A 23,711-nucleotide genomic window follows, 5' to 3' on the forward strand; every position below is an offset into this window, starting at 1 on the left:
TTAAAGTCTAATAGGAGTTCACTTGGTATCAAGTAAAAAAATAAAAAAAACTATTCATCTCCAAAGCAAGATTTGTGAAGTAGAATGATGACACCACTTCTTATGGTTTCACTAGTAAACCACATGGTGTAGAAATACATTGACAGAATGACAAAACCTCATCGTGAGTTATCAAAAATATATTCATGTACATTCTAAGTTTGTTCAAAATCGATGTCATTTCTGTTGCTATGTGGTAGTATTATTATCCTGACTGGGTTTAAGAATACTAAGTATTGAAAGGTTTTTATAAGTCATTAAATGCTGCTGTGATATAACCATAGAATATTTAATCAATCTACGGTAATAAAAATGTTTCCAATCTAGATTTTTGATTTATAGGTCTGGGTTTTTATTGGCTGGTGACTGCTGATTAGTAATCAATCAAATAACACAAGCAGTGTAACCTCATGCACTTTTCACTGCTATTCAGCAAAAATGCATTTGAAATACAATTAAGAGACTATTTTATAAATATTGCCCTCTTCCAGGAGATGGTATTTTTATTTTTTGTGTGTAATCTCCATTTAAAAAATGACTGCCATTTGTTTTGGCTGCAATTTATATAAATATGCATGAATATTTGCAAATGTTTCCCGAAAAGCATCAGCATAATCTCATCACGTCAATGCAGACACAGAGCTGCTTTACCAAGAAAATGTAGGTCTGCAGCCATTCAGAACCAGCATAATACTTTCACGAATTCACTTGATGTCTTAAATGAATCAAATATGAAAATGTACCAAGGATAAATAGTGTCAAATAAAAACGTAGGTGACAAAGCATCTATGAGTTTATTCAGAGAAAAGGGACTTAGCAAATAGCACTGAGAAGACTTCTAGATCCCTTGGCGATAGCAGAAGAAATACTGAGTTATCTGTGCAACGAGCTAACTATTCCAAATGCAAGCGGTTCACTTGCATTTGGAAAGTTGTGGGTTTGAGTCCATCTTCAATTGCCACAAGGAACTTAACTCCACTTTTTCTACAAATCTCTGAATATGTAACACAGATCTGTAGAATTAAATTTTTGTATAAAAGATTAAAACACTCTTAACAAAAGAGGAAGACAAGTTGGTGGTTAACATAAGTACAGCTGCTTCTCCCTCTATACATTAAATAAAATATAATAAATCACCCTAAACAAACTACAAAGCACTGGCTCCCAATGAGCAGTTAGCATTAGTTAACAGCTGTAAAATTAAAAATAGCTAGAATGCACAATATTAATAATGACAACAGTTAAAAACATATACACAACATAGCAAAATTACTCATGAAATTGTGTCTATTATTAGATTTGTCTAAAATATATGTTAAAACATAATACTTTTAAAGTTTTAAAAAGAAAACACTGAGCTGATCCAAAGGAAACACTGAGCTGATCCAAAGGAAACACATTTGTTCAGCAGAACAAATGGGGAGGAGCTGTCAGTTACTGGTTGCTATGGTAACCACCAACTGTCAAGGGCAACATAACAGAATACACCAATAAATATATGGAGAAACAACTTGTTGATTAAATAAAATAAATTTAAAGAATAAATATACATGTGTGCGCATTGTGTGCATAAGCACCAAGAGGGCTTGCTATGATTTATTATGTCCATTCAGTGTAATAAAAATGCTTTGTTCTGATGGTAATTCATATGTTTGTTTAAAACCTTATTTTTAAATTTATTTAAATTTTTTTTTTATTTAAAAACTTATTTTTAAATAAACAGAGAGATTCTCTCTCTGAGTGTTCACCTTTATTTGAGCTCCAACTATCAATGAAAATTGTATTATTTCCTAATCTGCGAGCATAAAATATGACTAAATTATGTGTTTTCTGGTCAAATGAAAGTACCTCTTCTGTCACTTCTAGGGCTTTAAAGTATACACTTGGTCTTTACGAAGTTACAAAGTTTATTTAGACCAAACTTTAAGTGTACAAAACCACGTAAATTCAATTTAAAGTCTCTATTTATGGTTAAACAAGCATCAAGCCAAAATGGTAAACCTTCGATAAATGTAAAGTATATAAACCAAATACATAAAGAGCTGTTTGACTGCTTAAGTCCAAAAAAGATTTGTAAACTTTCAAAGGATGTGAAGATCATCTACAGTCAACTAAATACTGAGTTTAAATAGCATTAAAATAGTTTACGTTTTAGACCACAGTGTTAAGTATTCCTTGAGCAGATTTATCGGAAACAGAAAATCGCTTATGTCGACCGACGAGGAAAACAATTTTAGCCAGAGCACTGCCTGGAAATGAAATACATTGTGATAAACAACACAGCTCCCAGGGATAGTTAAAAAAACGTTTCTGCTATTCAATGTCCATAAAGCTTTTGCCACTGTAGCTCATAAATAAAAGCATTTTAGATGGCCTAAGTAAAATCTGGGACAGTAGGCTATTAATGGTCAAGGGACTCCTCTCCTGGGGCAACAGTGTTAATCGGAGCAATAGGTCTCCTTCCTGCTGGATCAATGTCAGCACAAATTTCAGATTGCTTTCCTGATGCGCGCCAAGTTATCTGTGATTCAACTTTAATAGGATATTGAACGGAGCCAGCATTTAGGGAGCAGAGCCGTATTTCACGTTATTGACAATCAAACGCACACGACTTTCTCATTAGCATGCATTAGGAAAACACCAAATTAATCTTGACAACAGCGGAGGGGAACATGACTGCTGTTACATGCTTATTTAAGCAAACATACCTAACAGTGACTTAGTGCACATAAGAGAAAGAGAGATAGCGGGACTGTGGGGAAATGAAGCCTGCAAAGACATTACATAGGACAAAACGCTACTGTGCTAACTCAAGGGGAATTCAGGAGAGAAGCAGAGACCAGATAGCCTGTTTTCTAAATATAAATGAAACATTGCATGATAAAACAATCTACGATTTCGTCTTAAATCTTTCAAGACCTCGGTGAATCATGACTACCCCAACTGTCATTTTGGATAAAATCATAGCTTTCAGCATGGATGCAACTTCAAGGATTTGCAGGGCATATATTTAGTACCTTTTGTCCTGCAAGGAAGCAACAATCTAGATGGCTCAGAAGCTTGCGGGTGCTAAACACTGAGTGTCTATCAGTTTTCATATTTACTTTTCTGTGTAATTACAACGAGAAATGCTTCAGCTGTGAAAATGCCGTGCTGCAATTATCACAGAAACCCAGACGTGTGTGACTCTCGCCCTCCAAACAAGCTCATCACGCTGTAATGTATTTGCCGTGACACTTCCGCTCCAAAATGCAGTGCTGGGATGACAAAATGAGTGGTGGCAATTCAAACTGGGCGTATTAAATCAGATGGCATTTCACTGCATCTGAAGGTCAAGTGTTTTGTCAACAAGGACAGAGGAGGAGACGACGAGGCAGCAAACACCAGGTGAAAGATTTAATGTCCACACATTATCCAAACAAGACATAAACATGTATTTTTAGGGATGGGGGACGGAAGAGTGAAAAGCTCAGAGACTGGCAGGTTGCTGCAAGGGAAGGTAAATGTAAATTATGCCCCACTAGACTAGTATGTAGATTAGATGAACTGTACTTTATGGCTGCAATGGTTGACATTCAAATTTATTTAAAGACAAAAGAGATCTCTGGAAAGGTACAATATTTGATTTTTATTTTTTTCCATACTGACACTATAGTTAACATTTAAATTTTTTTATGTAAATATTGAAAAGGTTACTAGATCCAACTCAAACAATTATGGAAGAACATGTATATACACTCAAGAGCCATTTCATTGAGTCTCCCTTGCTATTATTATGTTAGACCCCCTTTTGCCTTCATAGCATCCCTAAATATTCATAACATAGATTCAACAAGGTGCTGGAAATCTCCCCTGGAGATGTTGGTCCTTATTGATAAGGCAGCATCATGTGGTTTCTACAGATTTTTCAGCTGCACATCTGTGATGCAAATCCCCCTCTAAGCAAATCCCAAAGGAGCTCCATTGGATTTAGATCTGGTGTCTATGGAGGCCACTTGAGTTCACTTAGCTTATCGCCAAGTTCAATTAAAGCAATTTGAGATTACTATTGTTTTCTGATATGGTGCATACTTTTACCAGAAGTAGCTACAGTATATCCACAAGATGGATACCTTGTGTTCAGTAAGAGATAGAAATTGTCATCAATAATACTCAAGTCTGTGGTGTTTAAAATGTGTAATGGAGACTGTTCAGATTAGTCTCCATTTTCTTCCTGTTTTCATAACTTCAGTGGTAGAACAAGCTGCACCAAGTCATGTATTGTGAACAAGAACAGGAAACTAATGGTGCATTCACACCAGTCTTGTTTAGTCTGCTTTAATCAAACTTTAGTTTGCTTGCCTAGAAAGTCCGGTTTGCTTGGAGATGTGTGAATTGAACCACGGACTTTGGTCCGCTTAAAGACCAAGGTCTCAGTTTGTGCTATTCAAATGCATATGTGAACGCCAAGTGAACCAGAGACCATTTTAAAAACAGGAAGTGGACTATAGCACAGGGCATTCTGGGTAAATACAACAACCCTCCACCCCCCAAGAAATCCTACAACCATTAAAATCTGATGTTTCTCCATTTCCGTTTACATTTTTTGAAAAAGGATGTTCATGTCTTCTTCTGAGTTTGTTTTGTTTGTGGTTCTTGGTGCAGCGCCTTAGGGGGTAAACTGGTCTTTCAAAGGGTTTGAACCAAGTCTACTGGACTGTCAGGTGTGAAAATACCTAAGATTTCTTTCCAAAACCAGACGACAGATTGGAAAAAAGTTGTCTGGTCCAAGAAAGTTGGATTTCAGCTGCATCATCCAGATGGTAGGGTCATAATTTGTGAAAGTGTTGATTCATCCTGCCTTGTATCAATGTTTCAGAATCTGCTGGCATACTTTGAGCCCCTTTATTAAATGTGTTTTCTTTTATACATCACAGCCCAGTTGAGTATCTCTCTGGTCCATGCCTATCCGTAAAAGACCTCAAATGAATCAAGTCCCAAAGCATCTTCTCTAACTGGTGTTCACTGTGCATCACTGGCCTGCATAGTCAGCAGATCTCATCCCAGCAGAGAACCTTTTGGTTTTGGCAGAACAAATTTTTATCACGAATGTGCAACGAGCAAATTTGTTACAACTATATGACGCTAGTAGGTCAATATCGAAGAAATATTGTACTATTTACGGTATTATGGGCTCCAAACTGGTAAGCTAAAGTAAAGATGTAAAGCATTGATGGGCTTAGTAGACGTGTACCCTAAAATGTATACGTAGTTCATTTATAAAACTAAAGTGACACTTCTGGTATTCAGCTTTATATTGATCAGGCAGGTATGGCAACCAGCAAAAGTTGAATTTCTATAGTTCTGTTTGAAGTTAATCTTGTTTATGCTGACTTATTTCTTCAGGCATAGTTTCGCCCAAGGAGAAACAGAAAAAAGGTAATTTAGGTGAAAAACTATAATTCTGCACTGGTTTGTATTGGCTTTATACAGGAATGTAAAGACATAAAGGTTCCTGCAGCAAGTGGCCTCAAAGAACTGCTAGCATTTGGAAAGTACTAACTTGAATTATTTAGCATCTTCTGTCATAACGCAGCCTTTTGTTTCATAAGGATGGAGTACAATATTAAGCAACATGAGAGGTAATGAATGAACACAGAAAAAGTGCATGTAGTGCATTTCCTGGTAAGATAGCCTGGAGGCTATTTGGTAAATGATTATGTGCACCTCCCAAGAGGAAGCTAGGAGCCAAAGATCATCATCTAGGAAGGCTTTGTTCAGGTGGTTCACACCACCAACTTATATAGATTCAGACAAAATATCACACCTGTCACAACCTCTCAGTGTTCATACCCTGAACTCTGTTTGCTTGAATGTAGCTTACGGTAAAGCGAGGCACAAAAACAAGACAGGAATGGTGGAAAAGCAATGGTAAAAAGACACAAAGCAACATTGTGGATGTGGTACTAAACTTGAAAAAGGAGTAGGGGCACAGCCAAGTGTGTGACATTAGACGTAATTCAGAATAAGGGCCAAGCGTCCAGCCAAGCGGACAGATGAGACCCTCATGTTCAGACTGTGCCAGGGGTAAATATTCACTATGACATTTGTGCTGAATTCAGTCTCCATAGGCTGGATCGCTGCCGACTGACATTTTCATCCCAGTCACACTGGCTTTGCTTCTGCAATCCTTTCTAAAATATCAGTCTGCAGACAATGGCAGCGATCAACTTATTGTGAAACATGTGTGTAACGCTACGTCTGATTAGCGATATGTGCTTTAGGCCATATCCACTGTTCCTGCTTCAAATCAGTGAACTTTTGTGTAGATATGCCTTTAACCTCGCTTCTACCTCAATAGGAGGGGAAAAAAACAAACCTGCACCCTGAAAAGGACAAATTTAGCTCAGAACATTTTTTATAGGCCAGCGTTTCACATAGATTGGTGGCACACATGGGAACTTTCTGTAAAAATATATCAACGATTGCAGAAGTGATTGTCAAAGTAAGGTTGTGCCATTGATAATTATTTCTTATGCTTTTATTGAGCTTGACAATTAAGCAATAATATCGACTCTATATTACAGAGTAACAACTTGTGTAAAAGCTCTGAAGAAGGGGAATACTTTAATGAAAGAGCCAGACCTGTAGCTTCTGCTCCAGCTTGTATTATTATGTCAGTTAGCTTACAGACATACACAATAATATCAAACATGAACAACAGTATGGTAGCTAACAACGGCGCTAACAACAGAGCTAACAATGGAGTGTGTTAACATATGGAGTGTCAAAAATATACTCACAAGCTTTCCAAAAATTAATAAACTAATTTACAACCATACAGGTGTTTATATATATACTCATACCAGAAGAAGGGGAATATTTTAATTAAAGAGCCAGACACGGTTCTTGTGCTCCAGCAAGTATTATTGTCTGAGGAGGAAGTTCCGGTGCTCTTCACTATAGCGCATGCGCTACACTCCCCCTGCTGGTTGCATCTGACCACTACATAGGCCAAATCAGGCCAGACAATAACATCTTTAGCCCAAACTGATGGTAAAGCATTACAACCAAAAAGAGTAAATGCACCTCTAAATTTCGGTCCATCACACTTGTAGTGTAGCAGTGGATTTCAAGAGCTTAATACACAGAATCCTAACACAACACAAATATATTTGCTAGTAAACTTGTTTAGATAATTGGGCTATCTACTCAAGTAGCTAGCCTGCAGTTGTAGTTTACCAAATTAGCCTTACTTCACTAAAGGACTTAAAGCCTTCTCTTGTATCTCATTAAAATTACTTTAAAATAATTAAAAAAAACTACTTAATGTCAAATTTTGAAGGTTTAAAACAGTTGGAAAAGCACATACCATAGGTTCAGTTCCAGATTTCATACCATTTTCTGCAAGTATTTCTATTCTCTCTCCATCCTGTTTACTGTTCAATAAAAGTCAGTAAAGTCAAATAATTTAAAACAAGAACTATGACTCTGATTAGTTGTAATCAGTAATCACCGCTTGCCAAATTAGGCAGGATGCTGAAGTTTTTGGCTTCTATTATAAAACTAATGCTTTAGTTAGGACACTTTTTCTTTTTTTAGTCCTATATTTAGTATTTGTTATATACTGTCATTAATTTGAAGCCTTAAGTCTTTAATTAAAGTGAAAATTCTTGGTGTGAAAATATCTAAAGGCTAAATATAAGTTCTGTGGAAGAGTTTTGAAAATCAGACTTTTAAATTAATAAAAAAAAGTCATAAAACATTAAAGTTTGCCCTAAGTAATTATTTACCCTTCAGATGAATTACATGTAAATTTTTTAGACAATACAATCTAGCTATCACAAGTAAAACTCTTGTATATGCACCAAATAGTTTTTCACCATGTCTGTTTTCTTTCCTTTTTTGGTCTACAAGTGTTTGCAGTTCCTCACATACTAATTAATCCTTATATGAGAGGGATGAAGAAGCAGAAACCCATTATGTGTCGACCTAAGAGCAAGCTTGGTTAATTTTTCAGAGGATTTTCCACTAATGCATTCAGAGACTGGGAAATATGACAAAATAGAGAGCTTACATTGGCAGGCAGGATGACATGTGAAATTAAAGTGGGCTTAGCCAGAGTTTCATAATGACAGCTATCTGTACAGTAGCTGAACAGATAGCTACTGTCTGTACTGTCATCATTACAACAGTGTGAAAAAACATTATAAAAAATGCTACTGAGAGACAAATTAATAGATTGTATTGCTAAAATTCTTGACTTTAGTCAGCCTATTAGGCTGCGTTCATGCTGCAGCCCGTAGTGATTAAATTCCAAATTTATTTTATTTTTTGCTCTAATGCCAACCAGGCCATGTGGACATGCGACTCAAATGTGACCTAACGTCCAGGTCGCTCCCTGTGATTAAACTCACAATTATTATCCTCTGTACTGAGCAGCTCTCTGATAGCAGAGGGTGTGTCTGTAAACAAGTTTTACTAAATATTGTACAATAACCGAAAAGTGAGATGTAACCTTTATCATGAATATAGATTAGCAAAACCCTACAAATTACAATAAAATACTGCTACTACTGTGCCGGAAGTAAGACCCATAATCGTTTCCACAGTAAGTCTCCCAGGAATAAGGTGGATAGAAATACAATAAGTCAGGGTGCTCTCAAGTGTTTATTTGTAAAAAAGCATAAGCAGCATTGTGCCTTTTTAAATAGTTTCTAAAGAGTTTAATGACCGTGACAAACAATCATAAATGTGAACACCAAGGAATTTAACTGATTAGAAAACTCACCAGAGAAAAGTAAAATAAAAGAAAATGGCTGATATGAGTTTTAAAAGGCCACAACCTTCATTAGCGAGACTGAAACAGTATATAGAGAAAAAAGGCATCAAAATAAAAGTTAAACATAAACACACACAGCTTTGTTTTCAACGGCCAAATTAAAAAGTTCTGTCAGATTTGACTTGAATTTTCTAAGTTCCCCTACAGTGGGACCATAAAGGATATTTCTATTTTTTTGAGGTGTGACGTTATGCAGCATTAAGCTGGAAACACTATAATTTTAGTACAGATCTGATACTGGAGCACATACTGTTCAATCTCCAGCTAAGTCAGGCTGTGAAGGATTTTTTTTACATTTCTAAAAGATACATGAGATGGGTGTCAAACTCGAGGCCCATGGGCCAAATCCGGCCCGGCATAGTTTTTCATGTGGCCCTCTAAATTCTAGTCTAAACACTAAATGTGTTTAAATATTATTTTATCAATCAAATCAATGCAGTTTTTATCTGCTTACTGCCAAACAATATCAATCAGTCCCTCCAGTTTCTTGTGAATTATTGTGGAAATTCACACAAAATCAACAAATCACACACTTTGTTTTGAACTAATACAATTGGTAGTTTATTGCAAATTTTCTCAAAAATTGTCAAAAACCTTCTTGTACTAAACAGCTGACTCAGCCTTAATTGGTGTCAGATTATAGTCCATGATCTATACAGCGAGTAATAAAAAGTCACATTTACCAAAGTCCAGCATTAGCAGGAGGAAGAATAAATCCAACAACCTTAGGCTACTCTATTTTTGTAAAGAAAGATTCTGCTCATGCCTTCTTCAGAGGTTTTTGTGTTGTTTCATTCAGTTTCTCTTGGTGCAGTGCCACCGCAGGATAGGAGTGGAACAGGTTGAACAAAAAGGGTTTGGTTTGCTTGTGAAAATGTGAAAGTGAACCACACCAGTTGAAAATGTAAAAATAAAATTGCTATTTTGGTCCTCAATCAAACTGAGTCTACCAGAAATGTCAAAACACCCTAACGCACTTCACGGAGCATAATGAAACTTCACAAAAGGTGTTTTGTGCAGAGTGGGTACGTTTTTGTCTGTTTCTGGTATTTAGACTCAGTTTAAAGACACCAAATTTTTTCAATAAAGCACCGATTTAAAAAAAACACTGGATGACTAAATTGCACATTGTTGTTTTTGTGCTTCTCTTTATCTGAGATATTCCCAACTGGAAAAAGCTTTAGAAGTGTCCTTTTCAAATTTTTACAACAACATTAAATGTTTCATAAATTTAAAACAGTTTTTACTAGCATTTCTGAGTGCAAAATAATCCCATTGTGTTTTGGTTTGAATCATTGTCAAAAGGAATAAATAATAAAAAACTCCTGGGGGCAACTGATGGGTAATTTTTTTCAAATTGGTAGTTAAAACCACCCCTGTCTGACTGTCTGGCATGGAGATAAAGATGAAATAGCCGACACTGATTTAACCTCAGACTCCTTAAACATTTAAGATAAATGACACAAAGTAAATGGCTTAAATATTAGAACTATAGCTTTAAATAGCAAAAATATTTAGCAGAACTTGTGGTGGGAAACAGAAATGCTGTTTGTTTTAAATGCATAATAGATTTAATTGTCTGCTGTAAACATTTTTTAATCACTCGATGCTTAGACATCTACAGTTCTCACAGACAAGAAAAATATTTCTATTTTTACATTTTTAAATCCTGAATTGGTTAGCCTCAATACTTCCTCGTCCTCAGCATGATGAGATGTGACTCATCTCATCTCCCTCCGTAATTTCAGCGTCTTTTGGGAAAACGGTAGACGGTGTATATTGATTGATATGAGCTGGATATAAGCTAAAATAAACAGATATCTTGTTCTAAAGATCAGATTGTCCGCCTGCCCTCACGGCATTAACAAATGCAGCTGAGACTGGGCCCAAAACACAGACACAAGATAATTAGTCACACCAGGCTTGGTGGAGGGAGGGCAGGGAAGCAATCTGACTGAAGGATGTATCGATCCTCCAGAGAGGGAGGGGCACCCAGTCAGGAGTCATGATCAATCTTGCGAGCCGACTCTCTCAATCTGTGGTGAGACCTGTGTGTTTGTCCCGGGAAGCTTTCTACCTGCACGACACACACTTGTGTGTGTCGTGCAGGTAGAAAGCTTGTGTGTATCTTTGCAGCCGCATTAACAGTACTGGCAGCTTGGTGTATGACTTGTCAGAGAGAGACAAATGTCTGTGTGAGTAAAAGACTCCCAGGGGTTAGGAAGGGGGGGTTTAGCTGCACCACAACATCGGAAGCCTTTATCGTGGAGTTAAAAGCCTTACCCCAGCTGCAGATTCTCCTCATCAAGCTCTTGGCACAGACAGCCGGCGAGAGAGAAAAAGCAAACCTTCCCCAAACATAAACTGTTTGCATATTGCCGTTATCTAGTTTCTGGTCACAGGTGGGTTTCATCTGATTAAACAGCGGTGATGCATATCAGAGAGGGCAGCCGACCAGTTGCACTGTACTGCAATTCATCTTCCACTGATACACAGAAGGAGGAAGAGGAGCTGGAGATTCTCCTCCGGATCCTTTTGGGTTGGAAAAAGGGGGAAAAGCATGTAAAAAGTGGCATGAATTTGTTTGTTTATGGGTTGTGAGGGGCGTGATGATACTCCATGCCGGTCTCCAGGGCTGGGCGTGTGTGGATCAGATATCAGACAGCATGTTAAGCTACAGGGACTCCCACAGCGGAGCAACTGTGGATGGCTAATTGACAGGCTGCTGGAGACGAAGCAAGTCAAGATAGCCAGTCACTTTCACGCTCCTCCACTCCGTGTTCCCCACCAGGGGGAAAGGCTGGTAGCTGGAGAGGGTGGGTGTGGACGGGTGCATGCATGGGTGTGCTGCTAAGTGGTGTGTAGACGTTTAACCCACTAGGGAAGTGGATGTCACTCTCACAGCGAGATGCATCTGACATTGGTCCAAATAGGTTCCAATGTCAGATATTCTGGATGTTGAGCTTAAAAACATGAAAAATGACGTCGTTCATGGCTTTAATATTCTGTCATTAAAAAATGTCAATGTTTAGGTGTATTTTTCGACAGGAACCAAGGTAGTTTTCTGAGACCACTGCTGCTTCACTGAGGGAATCGTGGCTAAATCAGATTACTTTGGTAGAAAGATGCGTCAGAAAACCGGAGTGGTAAGGAAGAAGTACTCTTCTATAGGGGAAGTTTTGTAACATCAAGTTATCAACCTTCAATTAGAATACTTTCATTTTGACTTTAATCACATGCAAATGTTTTATGTGCGCCAAAATCACATCCGGTGCTTCCATTTCAACGCCTGCGCACTTTGAATGCAGACGCTTCACATTTTGCTCTACACCTAGCGTTTCGTGCATCCGGTTTACATTCAAAGTCTTTGTGGAGGCAAAATATTGGATTGGATATCCGATATACTAAAACTCATCTGGTCGATAAACGGTACCAATACTGATATTTTTTTCCTATACCTACTTACTGAAACTATATGGCTTGTGGAATTAAAATACTGCTTTGTCAATGGAGCCTGCTCCCAAGTGCAAATGCTAAAAAGGAGGCTGAAAATGACGCACCACTTTCAACTTGCAACTATCAATACCATGCAGAAAATATTGTGCATCCATAGTGGAGGCACATCAGACGTGTCAAAATCGCTCTAGCCGTTATTCTCCGTTGCCGCCCTGTTTGTCAAATGCGTTGGATGCTCTTGACGTGTCAAACGCTCCAAATCGCTGCGCGCTAGGTGCGTGAAACGCGCCTCCACGGCCCTCGACACGCCTCCACATAGACTTTGAATGTAAACTAATCGCGCCCGATGCTCAGAACACGTTTTTTTGTGAACGCACCATAACATATTTTCTCAACGTATAACTAAATGATGACAAAAACAGAAAATTGTAGCTGAAATTTCTGATTTATTGCAACAGAAACCACAAACATCTTGTGAGCTGCAACTCTTGTAAACAAATGATTTAAAACATAAAATACAAAGTCAGAGAAATTAAACAGCTTATTCATCTATGCTCTAAGAAACAACAAACATTGACCCATCATGATGTTTATTATTTCCCACTGTTCACTTACTTTAAACATATAATTATGTATATTTATGACATGAATCGATTCGTGTCTCGCCTTATCTCACTTTTAAGCTTGGATAAATATTTTAGCATTTTGAAATCATCAGATGTTGGTTTTGCATAGCCTGTCAACGTCAAACAAAAAACCAGGAGAGATTTCTAAATCTTTACATGTTAGTTGACAGCAGCTCTTAAGGTGGCCTAGATTTCTTTATTTTGAAAGATCATGCTGGTTTGATTAAAGGTGAGCTATTTCCTACTAGCTGTATGCTACCAGTGTTACATTTAGAAGCATCTCCACTTTAAACTCCTTCTGCTAACTTTCAATTATTCACCATTCACACTCGTCTGCTTTGATAAATACTACTTTGCAGTGCTTATTCAAATACATGAATAAAATCAGCTATCTTTAGTGGAATTATTAATTAAATGAATCAAATCGAGTGTGAACTTTTGCTTTCAGCGTCCTTGGAAGCAGAGAATAAACGTTGTCATCAGAACTATTGTTAGGTACATTTAGGCAGAGCAGGAATATTTTATAGACTTTATTTTCTGAAATAGAAATTAAAACAATCAGTGTCCCAGGATTGTGTTTAATCAGCCAGTTGTTAGTTTCTGCATGTGGTTTTGGTTCGCTTACTATCAATATAAGTGTGATTTTAAACGTTATTTGGTTGATAGATAAAGGCTTGTGTGCGATTCTTTGGAAATCATAAATTGGAGTAAAAAGATTATGTAATTACAATATTCTGAAAAATATAAAAAAATATTTTGCTAAATAAATAAGCACCAAAATACTCCAATTGCCACTAATGTAATAAAACATGTCTATTAATCTGGTAAAAGTAATGTTAATTATTGTTGACAGAGTAAATTTTATTTCTTTTTTATGATTTTAATTACGGGCTGCACAGTGGCGCAGTTGGTAGCACTGTTGCCTTGCAGCAAGAAGGTCCTGGGTTCGATTCCCGGCCGGGGTCTTTCTGCATGGAGTTTGCATGTTCTCCCTGTGCATGCGTGGGTTCTCTCCGGGTACTCCGGCTTCCTCCCACAGTCCAAAAACATGACTGTTAGGTTAATTGGTCTATCTAAATTCTCCCTAGGTGTGAGTGTGTGTGTGCATGGTTGTTTGTCCTGTATGTCTCTGTGTTGCCCTGCGACAGACTGGCGACCTGTCCAGGGTGTACCCCGCCTCTCGCCCGGAACGTAGCTGGAGATGGGCACCAGCAACCCTCCCGACCCCATTAGGGACAAGGGTGCACAGAAAATGGATGGATGGATGGATGGATTTTAATTAAAAGAAATTATAAAGCAGCTGATTTATTTATTAGCATGTTTTAAGTGTGTGTTGAGCTTGGTATGTAGCTCTTTATAGAGGAGCACGGGGGATATAAAAAGCTGATAATAAATGGGAAATCGAGCTTAGGTGTTCAGCCTAGTTGGAGGCTTTAAAGACGTGTAGCTTGTATTTTACTGCTTGCAGTCTTAAAGTTGTATTTCCTTCTTAAAAGTAATGGCAGGGACCTTTTTCATTTCCACACCGTGGCAGTCCACACTTTTTTATCATAGAAAATGTTTCTCTTCAGTCACATTTGGTTTTGGTATTAATCAAGGGAACTTGCAGTGACCTTATTCCTACTAGCAGTGTTCAGAAACAGGATGGGGAGGGGCAGCATTTACTCTCTGCTTTATATAAAAGGACACAAACTCAGGTCAATTACTTTTTCTCTGGCGTCTCTCGGCCGAAATTTCTACAAACCAGATTTGCGGTACCGTAACTCTGCAATACTTTGTGCAACAGTTTCTGAAAAGTGGAGACGTTGCTCAAAACTTGCCATAAATATATTACTAAAATACGACAGATGAGAGTGAATCAGTTCTCCATTTTAAGTAAAAGCAGTTGAAATGATAAAATTGCTGTATTTTCACTCAGTGTTACCATACAGTAAAGATCTCATCCCAGCCCATTATATCTGTATGATTGTACTTATGACTCTTTGTGATGTAAAAAAAGAAAAAAAGCCTTTTCTACAAGTGTAAAGCATTTAGGCTTTATTCACTCTGCAATCAGTTTTCTGTTCTGATGACCCACAGAAGGGCAGCGCACTTCAGATTCCCTCTTTTGTTACAATTCTCTATATTATAAAATTACATTTATGTAGTTTAAGGTCCTTTTCTGCTGTGAGGGACAGAAAAACAGGGTAAACGGGATAAACATCGTCAGTGCCTTTTACCATTAAACGTTCAATTATCTATAAAATACACAACAGAGGCTTCAGTCAGTGAAATGACAAATTGAAGTCGAAGAGCACTTCAGTGCCGTCCGCGTTAACACAGGTTTTTATAGATCACCTCAAATGCCACCCCATAGGTGTTTCAGCTATCTCCATGAATATATGCAGTGGGGATCTGTCCTTGCTGAGAGCAAAATCTGATAATGCAGCAGCAAACACAGCTGAGAGTCAGAGCAAACCAATTCACCGCTTTGCTTAAAAAAATAAAAAAACAAAAGGCTTGCTGCTCATTTCTGCGACAGCTCTAAACACTAGATTAACAATTATTCAGGGAGTCAGACTGGGAGAAAAATATTAATCTATGTATTCATGGCTTGTTGAATCAGCTTTATCTTTTGAGATTAATCCAAGTCAATAATGTTATCTATAATTATAAGGAATGGTCTTTTCACCTACGCCAAATAATCATGGCAGTCTGTGATGGCGAAAGGAGCAAAACAAATTTCTCTGTAAAATGACACTTCATTTTCCTGTCATAAATTAAAACGGTCATAGGGCTTCGCTTTGCTTTGTGATTTATGTTTTTGTACCGTGAGTCAAGAAAGGGCTTTCTGGAGTAAACTAATATTAAAAATGGACGTTTTAAGACACATTTAAAAGAACATTTACTAACCAAATACAATAAACAGGGTTGCCACACAGTCTGGAAAACTAATGGACTTTGATGGAAGTTTTGGATAAGTATGGCAAAATATTTTAGACTTTATGTGTCAAACTCGAGGCCCGGGGGCCTAATCTGGCCCGCCATGGCTTTTAATGTGGCCCTGTAGACTCCAAATGACATCAGTAAGTCCCTCTAGTTTTTCACAAATCTGCAAAACTCACACAAAATCGACAGATTTTTTCAGATTTTTACTGCACATTTTTCTCAAAATTGGCCAAAAACATTTGGTTTAACTGGCTGCTGCCTCAGCCTTACTCGATAGTCCGTGATTGATACGGAAATTGATAAAAAGTCACATTTAACATCATACATGAACACAAATATTTCTAAATTAGCACCACAAAATCTGTGATTTTGACTGCAAAAACCCCACAAAAACAATCAAGAAATCCTGGATGGACTGACCAGTGTGAAAAGATGGTCATTATTATTTAATTTTAAAACTCTTATTGAATGCTGGAACAAACAGCTATTTAATGATATTTTAACAGTTTAATGGGTTTTATCAATACATTCTGGCACAACTGGCCCTTTAAGGACATTCAGATTTTTGATTAGGCCCAAAATGAAAAGATCTATCCATCCATAAAACTGGAAACTTTGCAAATTTAAATCTCCAACTTTTTATTCATTTAAAATTAACAATGGAGATCTGAAACCAAAGCAAACTGTGGAAAAGTTTATTTTCCAGAGTTGGATAGGTATAGTAAACACATCATTTAAAAAAAACACCAGTATTTTGAGATGTTACCTCCCATTTCATTTTCAAAAAGTTACACCCATTCATCATTTTATAATGCATAAATGTGCAATTGTTTTGCTGAAAATGGTTAAAGTGATGCTAACTCCAAACCTTCTGTACTTCTTCTACTCTGCTTTCTCCACCTTATTTGATGTCAAGTTATATTCTAAGAGCAATACGGTGAGTAACGAAAGTCACGTTTAATTTAATGTATAAGCAAAAATATTGCAAAATTCTTCGCAAATGTTTATAAAGTAGCAACAAAAAAATCTGTGAAAAAAATCCCTAAAAACAATCTGGAAATCCTGAAGGGAAAAGTACAGATGCAGAGACATTTATTTATTAACATTTTAACAGTTTCATGCATTTTACCACACAACTGGATCTTTGAGAACATTAATGATTTTTGATGTGGCCCAAAATGAAAATGAGTTTGACAACCCTGATTTAAAGCCTGGCCATTGTAAAAACAACACCTAAATAAATAAATAGTCATATTTTCATTTAAAAGTGAGCCAAAGAAGATCTGCATAAACACAAAACATTTCCATAATTTTACATACATGCACATATCTATGCCTCCAGCTCCTTACTGTCTGCAGTTTTTACAGGTTAATTTTTTAAGACTGACCTCTGCAAAAATATTCACTATAAACTGAAAGTAAACTTGTGTCCTTTAAACTGCACTGAAAAAAATACTACTGTAGAAATTTGAGATTAAAAAACTGGAAATATGTGCAGGAATATCTCAGACTAACAATCACATAGAGTAATATAAATATGAATTCATCCATTCTTGATTCATGCAAGGCAAATGCAACCCACAATGCAATGCCAGAGGTCAGGATCTATTTACAAAGCATCGAATGTTAGAAAACACAGAAGCTGTATTTATTTCATCACTTCTCTCTCCCGAGAGCCACAGATTCACAGAGCTTTTTACTGAAATAAAACATCTGTCGCTCCCTGTATGATCGATCGAACAAAAACACATTAACAGGAACGGATCCTGAAGGAGGGTCGCAGGAGAACAGCAATAATGACCGAACTGTACGAGACTCGTCTATGCGTTTGTACATGTGATCAATAGGGGGCTCAATTGGTTTTTAATATAAAAGATGAATAATGGGAGTGCACCGATCAGGGTTTTACCAACTTCCAGTTTCCTAGTGTGAACTGCTGATTTCAAATCTGAATTAGTGCACAAGCAGAAAAAGGTTGGTAAAATTTGTAGTTTTGGAAGCAACACAAAATGAAGAATTTGCAAGAATTTTTTTCCATTTGTGCGTCAAAGTTTCCAGTGATCGCCTCTTAAAGTGCTAAAAATAAGCTAAGAACATTAAGAGACAAACTCAATTACCAATCAGAGCCCATCGATCCCTCCCTGGGTGGTTTTTTATCATAGCTTGTTGTACGCGTGTCACAAATTTGTCAAGACAGTTGTTTAATTTTGTTTTGATGCTCTCAGACATCTTGTTTCCACAGGTTGTGTGTCCCCACCAGGATGCAGAGAGAGCGAGTTGTGAAGCTGCCTGAAAAGGATCAAACTGCCAACGGCAAAAAATGCATATCACACAGCTGACGGGAGACAAAACATTGTCTGGCGGGAAACTTTCTACAGGTTTGCAATCTGTGATGAAGTCCGAGGGAGGCTGACTTGGAACGGAGGATTACTGGATGTCTTTTTATGTGTGAATCCACCAGGAGGGGGAAGCGTGTTGCATATATATCACTTTTACTGTATTTTCTTACTTCAGATAGAATTTGATAAAAACTTTCCAGCTCCCCCGAGGAGGCTGACATTTTCCTTTGCCTGATTGAGCAATTGTGAAAATTTCTTCAAGGGGCATCCATTTTAATGTCACAGGTAATTCTGCATCCAAGTCTGAGAGGCCGCTTCAAAAACAAAGACATAAATATCCCAGAGTCGCAGGGATAAAAACCGAAACAGAGATTTATTTTTTGGCTGGTTCAACCTAGCACATTATTATGCATCATCTTAGGGATAAGACTGAATCTTTGTGACCACATCAGTGTTCAACATGCCCTATTAAACTGTGACACCTGCAGTTAATCATCTCTAAATCAATTGGATATTTCTGCAGGGAAGATGGAGGGGAAATCCATCTCCTGTAAGGACAATGCCTTAAATAAACATCCCACAGACAACAGGCTCAAACTGCCCTTCCTTCACCTGATCTCCCCTCTTCCATCCTCACACACACACTTGCATATAAACACACTTTGCCTCTCATGGAAATTGTTTCATTCCTTTTAGTCAATCTAGCTAATGCAAAAATCATGTATGTCAGTCTTTAAATATTTAATCCTAACAGCAGCAGGATTGAAATACAACATTGAAGAAGCATTACTCCTTCTCCTCATGAAAGGTACGAGAGCTGGGAGAGCGGGATAGAGAGGCAGCCGCTCTCACTCTACGATATCAGGCAGAGAGAGAGAGAGACAGCGTGAAAAAGAGAGATAGAGAGAGTCGGCTAATTTCGATAACAATTTGGTTGCCATGCGCTCTCAGCTGCCTGGCGTAGCGGTGGTGTTAAAGTGCAGTTTGCTTTGCAGGAAGATAAAAAAAAGTGCACAAATGCCTGTGACAGCTCTGTGTTTTCCAGTTGTAGGAAGCAGACTTCGTTCTCTGACATGAGAGGATCTGGTCTGACGGGAAACACTGTTGCTTCTTGGAACTTAGCGAGAGACGCAGCTCAATGATCCAGCAAAAAGCAATGAATTCTGCATGCAGATCTACATCACGGGAATCACATTCCCATCCTTGTAAGCGTGGACATAAAGGAAAAGAAATTCACTTTTCCCCCCCCTCTCTGTTTTTTTTCTTTCCTATTATTTCTCACTTGAGAAAACTGCAGAAGTTTTAAGCAAAGATTTAATTCAGCAAAACTTTCCAAAAGTTTGGCACTCACCACAGAGAAGTCGTCAACTGAGCAGTTCTGTCCACTGAAATTGCAGCTCATCAGCATCTCCTCCAGCTGATGCCCCGTCCTGTTGAAGATGTCCTGCATGTCAGGTGCAGGATACATCAAATCAGTGGGTTTGTGCCCATCCCTGTTCTTGGGGGGCAGACCCGTCAAGTTTGCCAGGTGGTAGATGTCTGCGTCGGTGAGGGCTGAGAAGCGAAACCGGTTGATGTTGCAGATGGTCACGGCAGGGAAGACCATCTCCGGGGTTGCCTCTTCGTTCAGCGCCGTCACATGAGGGTGCTCCAGGTAGGAGATGGCACACTTGGCTGCTTGGTACAGAAAGAGTGCCAGAGAAGTCAAGAAGGCAAGAGCCCAGAGAGTCTGCCGGATCCCCAGGCGGCCAGAGACGAAGATGTGGTTGATCCCATGGAGGGAGCAGGAGTTAGCAAACCCTGCCAAGTCTTTGGCCGGCGGCGTACAGCTCTCCTCGATCAGGCTCTCCTTATCCCCATCTTGCTTGCTTTTCTGCTTCTCATCCTCCTCTGCAAATTTGATTTTGCAAACAAATTCGATAGGCATGTGGGCAGCCAGGTCTGCGTTTTTGTTTCTTCTTGATGGCAGCTTTCAGCCCTGGATCACTTCCCTCCTACTTCCCCGGCGTTTGTCCTCGGTGCGGGATACAACTCCAGAAAGAAGAGGGGGGGAGAAAGACGGGAGAGAGTTTGTTGCTGCTGCTGTCGCTGCTGCTGCCTGCGCTGTGACTGATAGTGCTGCTGCTGCTGCTTTGGCTGCCACGGCTCCTTGTGACTACAGCGCTGCTGCTGTGCTGCTGCTGCTGCTGCTCTGAATGCTTGTCTCACTACTTGATCAGCTCACACAGCCCTACTTATCAGCAGTAATACAGCTGCCAAAAACAAGTAATAGAAACAAAAATACCTTTGCATGCTGCCTTAAAGGTAAAGAGGAAAGACAGCTTTTTATTTTTAAAGCCGGGCTAAAATAGGAAGAGGGAGATTAATATTTCATGAGAAGGTAACATTGTGATTATTTCCTCTTGACTGGCGCTAGACACAACTTCTCCCGGTCATCCTCCTGTGTCCCCCCCCCACCTCTCCCTGCTGCGTAATCCACTTGTTTTGGTCGAGCTTTCACTTCATGACCCGAATGCAGTCTGGTTTTCTCCCACACAGCTGGACCACATGTTTTAACGTCACCTCAAGAGAACGTCTAATTGAAGCAATAATTAGCACAAATGCGATTGAGCACAAGACAAAAACAAAGTAAAAGACTTTTGATTGAGTGAAATGTGTGTAGGAGATTTTAAAAAAAAGTCAGTGTAAAGATGTTGCTTTATCTCAAGCATCTGAATCAAGAAATGCATCACCGATTCGGAGTCCGATGCAACTGAAGATGTTGAAATAAAAGTATCGATCCGAATCCAGCCCCTAACCTTTACAGTGTGTGTCTCGGTGCCGTTAATGGCTCCTTGCCAAGTTGCCAAACAAAATTATGCAAATAGAAGGAAGAAAAGAGAGAGCCCTAATGCATGTTATTCCCCTTTAAAAGGAATTAGTCATGCGGGTCACATCACAAGGGGCTGAGACCTCCAGAGAAAAGGCATATTTAAAAGTGAATTCAGCCGCTCCGAACACACGTGCCAAGTCAAGTCAGGGAGGGCGACTGAAATGTGACTTTAGTTGAAACCGGAACAATCGCAGGTACAAAAACACATAACGGGATGAAAGGAAATTACTAATTATTACATTTTCCAAGTCTTTTCTACTGAAACAGACTATTTGATAATATTTTAAAGGAAGAATGTGTTAAACTAAAATGATAATTTGTGAAACAGCAGAAGTTTCCTGTGCATTTTGAAAACAATGAGGGGATTTGGTTGAAGTATTGTGTCAGGATTCCAGGTTATTGTGTTTGTGCTGTAGTTTTTCTACTGGTTTTAGAGCTGCGGGTTCTCCACTGGAGGGTGAAGGAGATGAGATCGCCGCCAGTCAGTAACTGCATCTCCATTGACCATATAATTGCACAAATTGAAATGATAAAAGTAAAATTTGCTTAATGGAAACGCGACAATTTTGAACCCCCCCACCACCACCACCAAAAAAATCCCCAAACAAACAAACAAAAAAAACTCACAAAAAAACTTTTCGTTCATTCATGAACGAAAAGTTTTTGTACTTGGGATAAGGTGATTTTTCAGTTGTATCAAAATTAGTTTATTTTCCAAAACTACAATGGAAACACTGTTTTCTCACCATATGTTACTACTGGTGGAAAAAAATGATAAAGACGACAGGAAGTGGCAGGACAATAATTTTTCTAACGACTGGGAGAAACTTATTCACATGCAATTGCAGAAGTTTGTTTTATCAACATTAACAGAATATCAACAAAGTTTTGCACACATTTGTAATGGAAACGCAGCTACTGGTTGAATAAAAGTTAACTTTCATAGCAACTTGTGTCTCTTAGTTGCTTCTCCTCATTTTTCCTGGACTTCCTGGTTCAAGATGACGGTTCTGGATCATGTTCACGACTGACTCCTCTTCCTCACCACCTTCCTCTAACAAGCCAACCTGTCTGCTCTCTAATGCTTTCATCGTTCCTCCAGCTCAAGTCTCCCGTATCACCTCAATGTCTTCAGCTCCAAGCCTCTTGGGTCCATTTGGATCTCTAACCATCACACAAACCAACTGGATTCCACTCCTCCCTGGCGGGTTTTAGCTCTCATCAACCAGTAAGCTCTTCACTTCACATCATTTTAACACTTATTTACATTCATTGCTCTGCTCTGGTGAGATCACCTCTTACCCTTCCCAGCTCTCTGCTTCCCATTTCTCCCTTATCCAGACCGATCCGAAAGCAGGAAGCTAACCACAGCGCAGGTCATTCTGCTTAAAAACACCTAAAACAACACGAGAATCTAAGCTAGCGGGACAAAAAGTTTATGTTTTTTTTACTAAATACAAAAGAAAAATTCTACAACCACTAAAAGTTGATCCGTTTTTGTTTACGTTTTGTGACAAAGGAAGTTGCGCTCATGTCTTCTTCAGAAGTTTTTATGTCGTTTCCTTCAGTGTTTCTTGGTGCAGCGCCCCCACAGGCAAGGAGTGGAACAGGTTTGTTTTACACAATTCGGTGTGAAAGCAAAACAAACCAGACAAAAATTATACCAAATGCTGCAGCTGTGGTTCTTAATCAAACAGAGTCTATAGGACTATCAGATGTGAAAATACCCATATAAGTTCTGAAAAATAAAAGGTGCAGGAATCTCTGGAAATTAATTTCTTATTAATTTCCCGAAGCTCCTGCACCTCCCACTCCTTTACTTGCTTTGTATGCTTGTTTCCAGTTAAGCTCGTGTTTTACGGTGTGAGAGAACCAGGTATGCAGGATATTAGTTTTAGTTTTGCAGAAGTGAAGCGCCCCTGTTTGGGCTCAGCCTCTGGCAGACACTGCGGTCCACTAACAGCACTGTTTTATGTTGTCATCCCCCGAGGATGCTGGGGTTATTTTCAGTCTCACAGAGGGAATGAAAGCTCACAGTCCACACCACGGCTAAATACCAAATGTGAATAAAAAGCATGCAGACACATCTGGTGCATGAAAACCACTAAAGGAGTAGATGGCATCGTATTAGTTTGTCAGAGCCAATTTTACTCCGAACAGGCGGCTCGCTTTGTGTGTGATGCCCTAAAAACAAAACAACACAATTAAATGCCACTGACCTTCAAGTTATTTTTGACATTATGAATAATGCCACATTTTTACAAAAACATTAGCAGGAGCTCTTTGTACTTTAGGACCTCATGTTTGCGAAGGACTGCCTTTGATTTATTCAACACAGTTTTTGAAATATTTGTTCAGATGTGTTATTGTGATGCAGAAAAAGCTTGTAAAACTGGACAATTTATGTCCTCTCAGAGAAAAGGCAGATCGTTTTAATACACAAGAGCTCCATCTGTTGGATGTCTCCTCAGCCAATGGTTGCTTTTCATCAACTGCTTTTCAGTTTGAGGCACTAACTAAAAGTTATCCAACAGGCTCCATGTATCAAGAAATCTTATTTTGTAAAAATTTTATATGTTTTAAACTCAGTTCCAGATAAGAAAATGTCACTTGTTTTGCCGCCCGTCTCA

General features: G+C 38.6%; 1 protein-coding gene across 1 annotated transcript in view; it reads right to left on the reverse strand.

Annotated features, from left to right (window-relative positions):
* asic4a (acid-sensing (proton-gated) ion channel family member 4a) overlaps window positions 1-20,136 on the reverse strand; it is a 128,418-nt gene extending 108,282 nt beyond the window's left edge. The window contains exon 1 of the mRNA XM_028024129.1: window positions 19,561-20,136. Coding sequence (XP_027879930.1) covers window positions 19,561-20,136 — 576 coding nt within the window. The remainder of the gene's footprint in view (window positions 1-19,560) is intronic.
* Between the last annotated feature and the right edge of the window lie 3,575 nt (window positions 20,137-23,711).

This window comes from Xiphophorus couchianus, chromosome 7 (genome assembly GCF_001444195.1).
Source record: "Xiphophorus couchianus chromosome 7, X_couchianus-1.0, whole genome shotgun sequence".
Taxonomy (NCBI): Eukaryota; Metazoa; Chordata; class Actinopteri; order Cyprinodontiformes; family Poeciliidae; genus Xiphophorus; species Xiphophorus couchianus.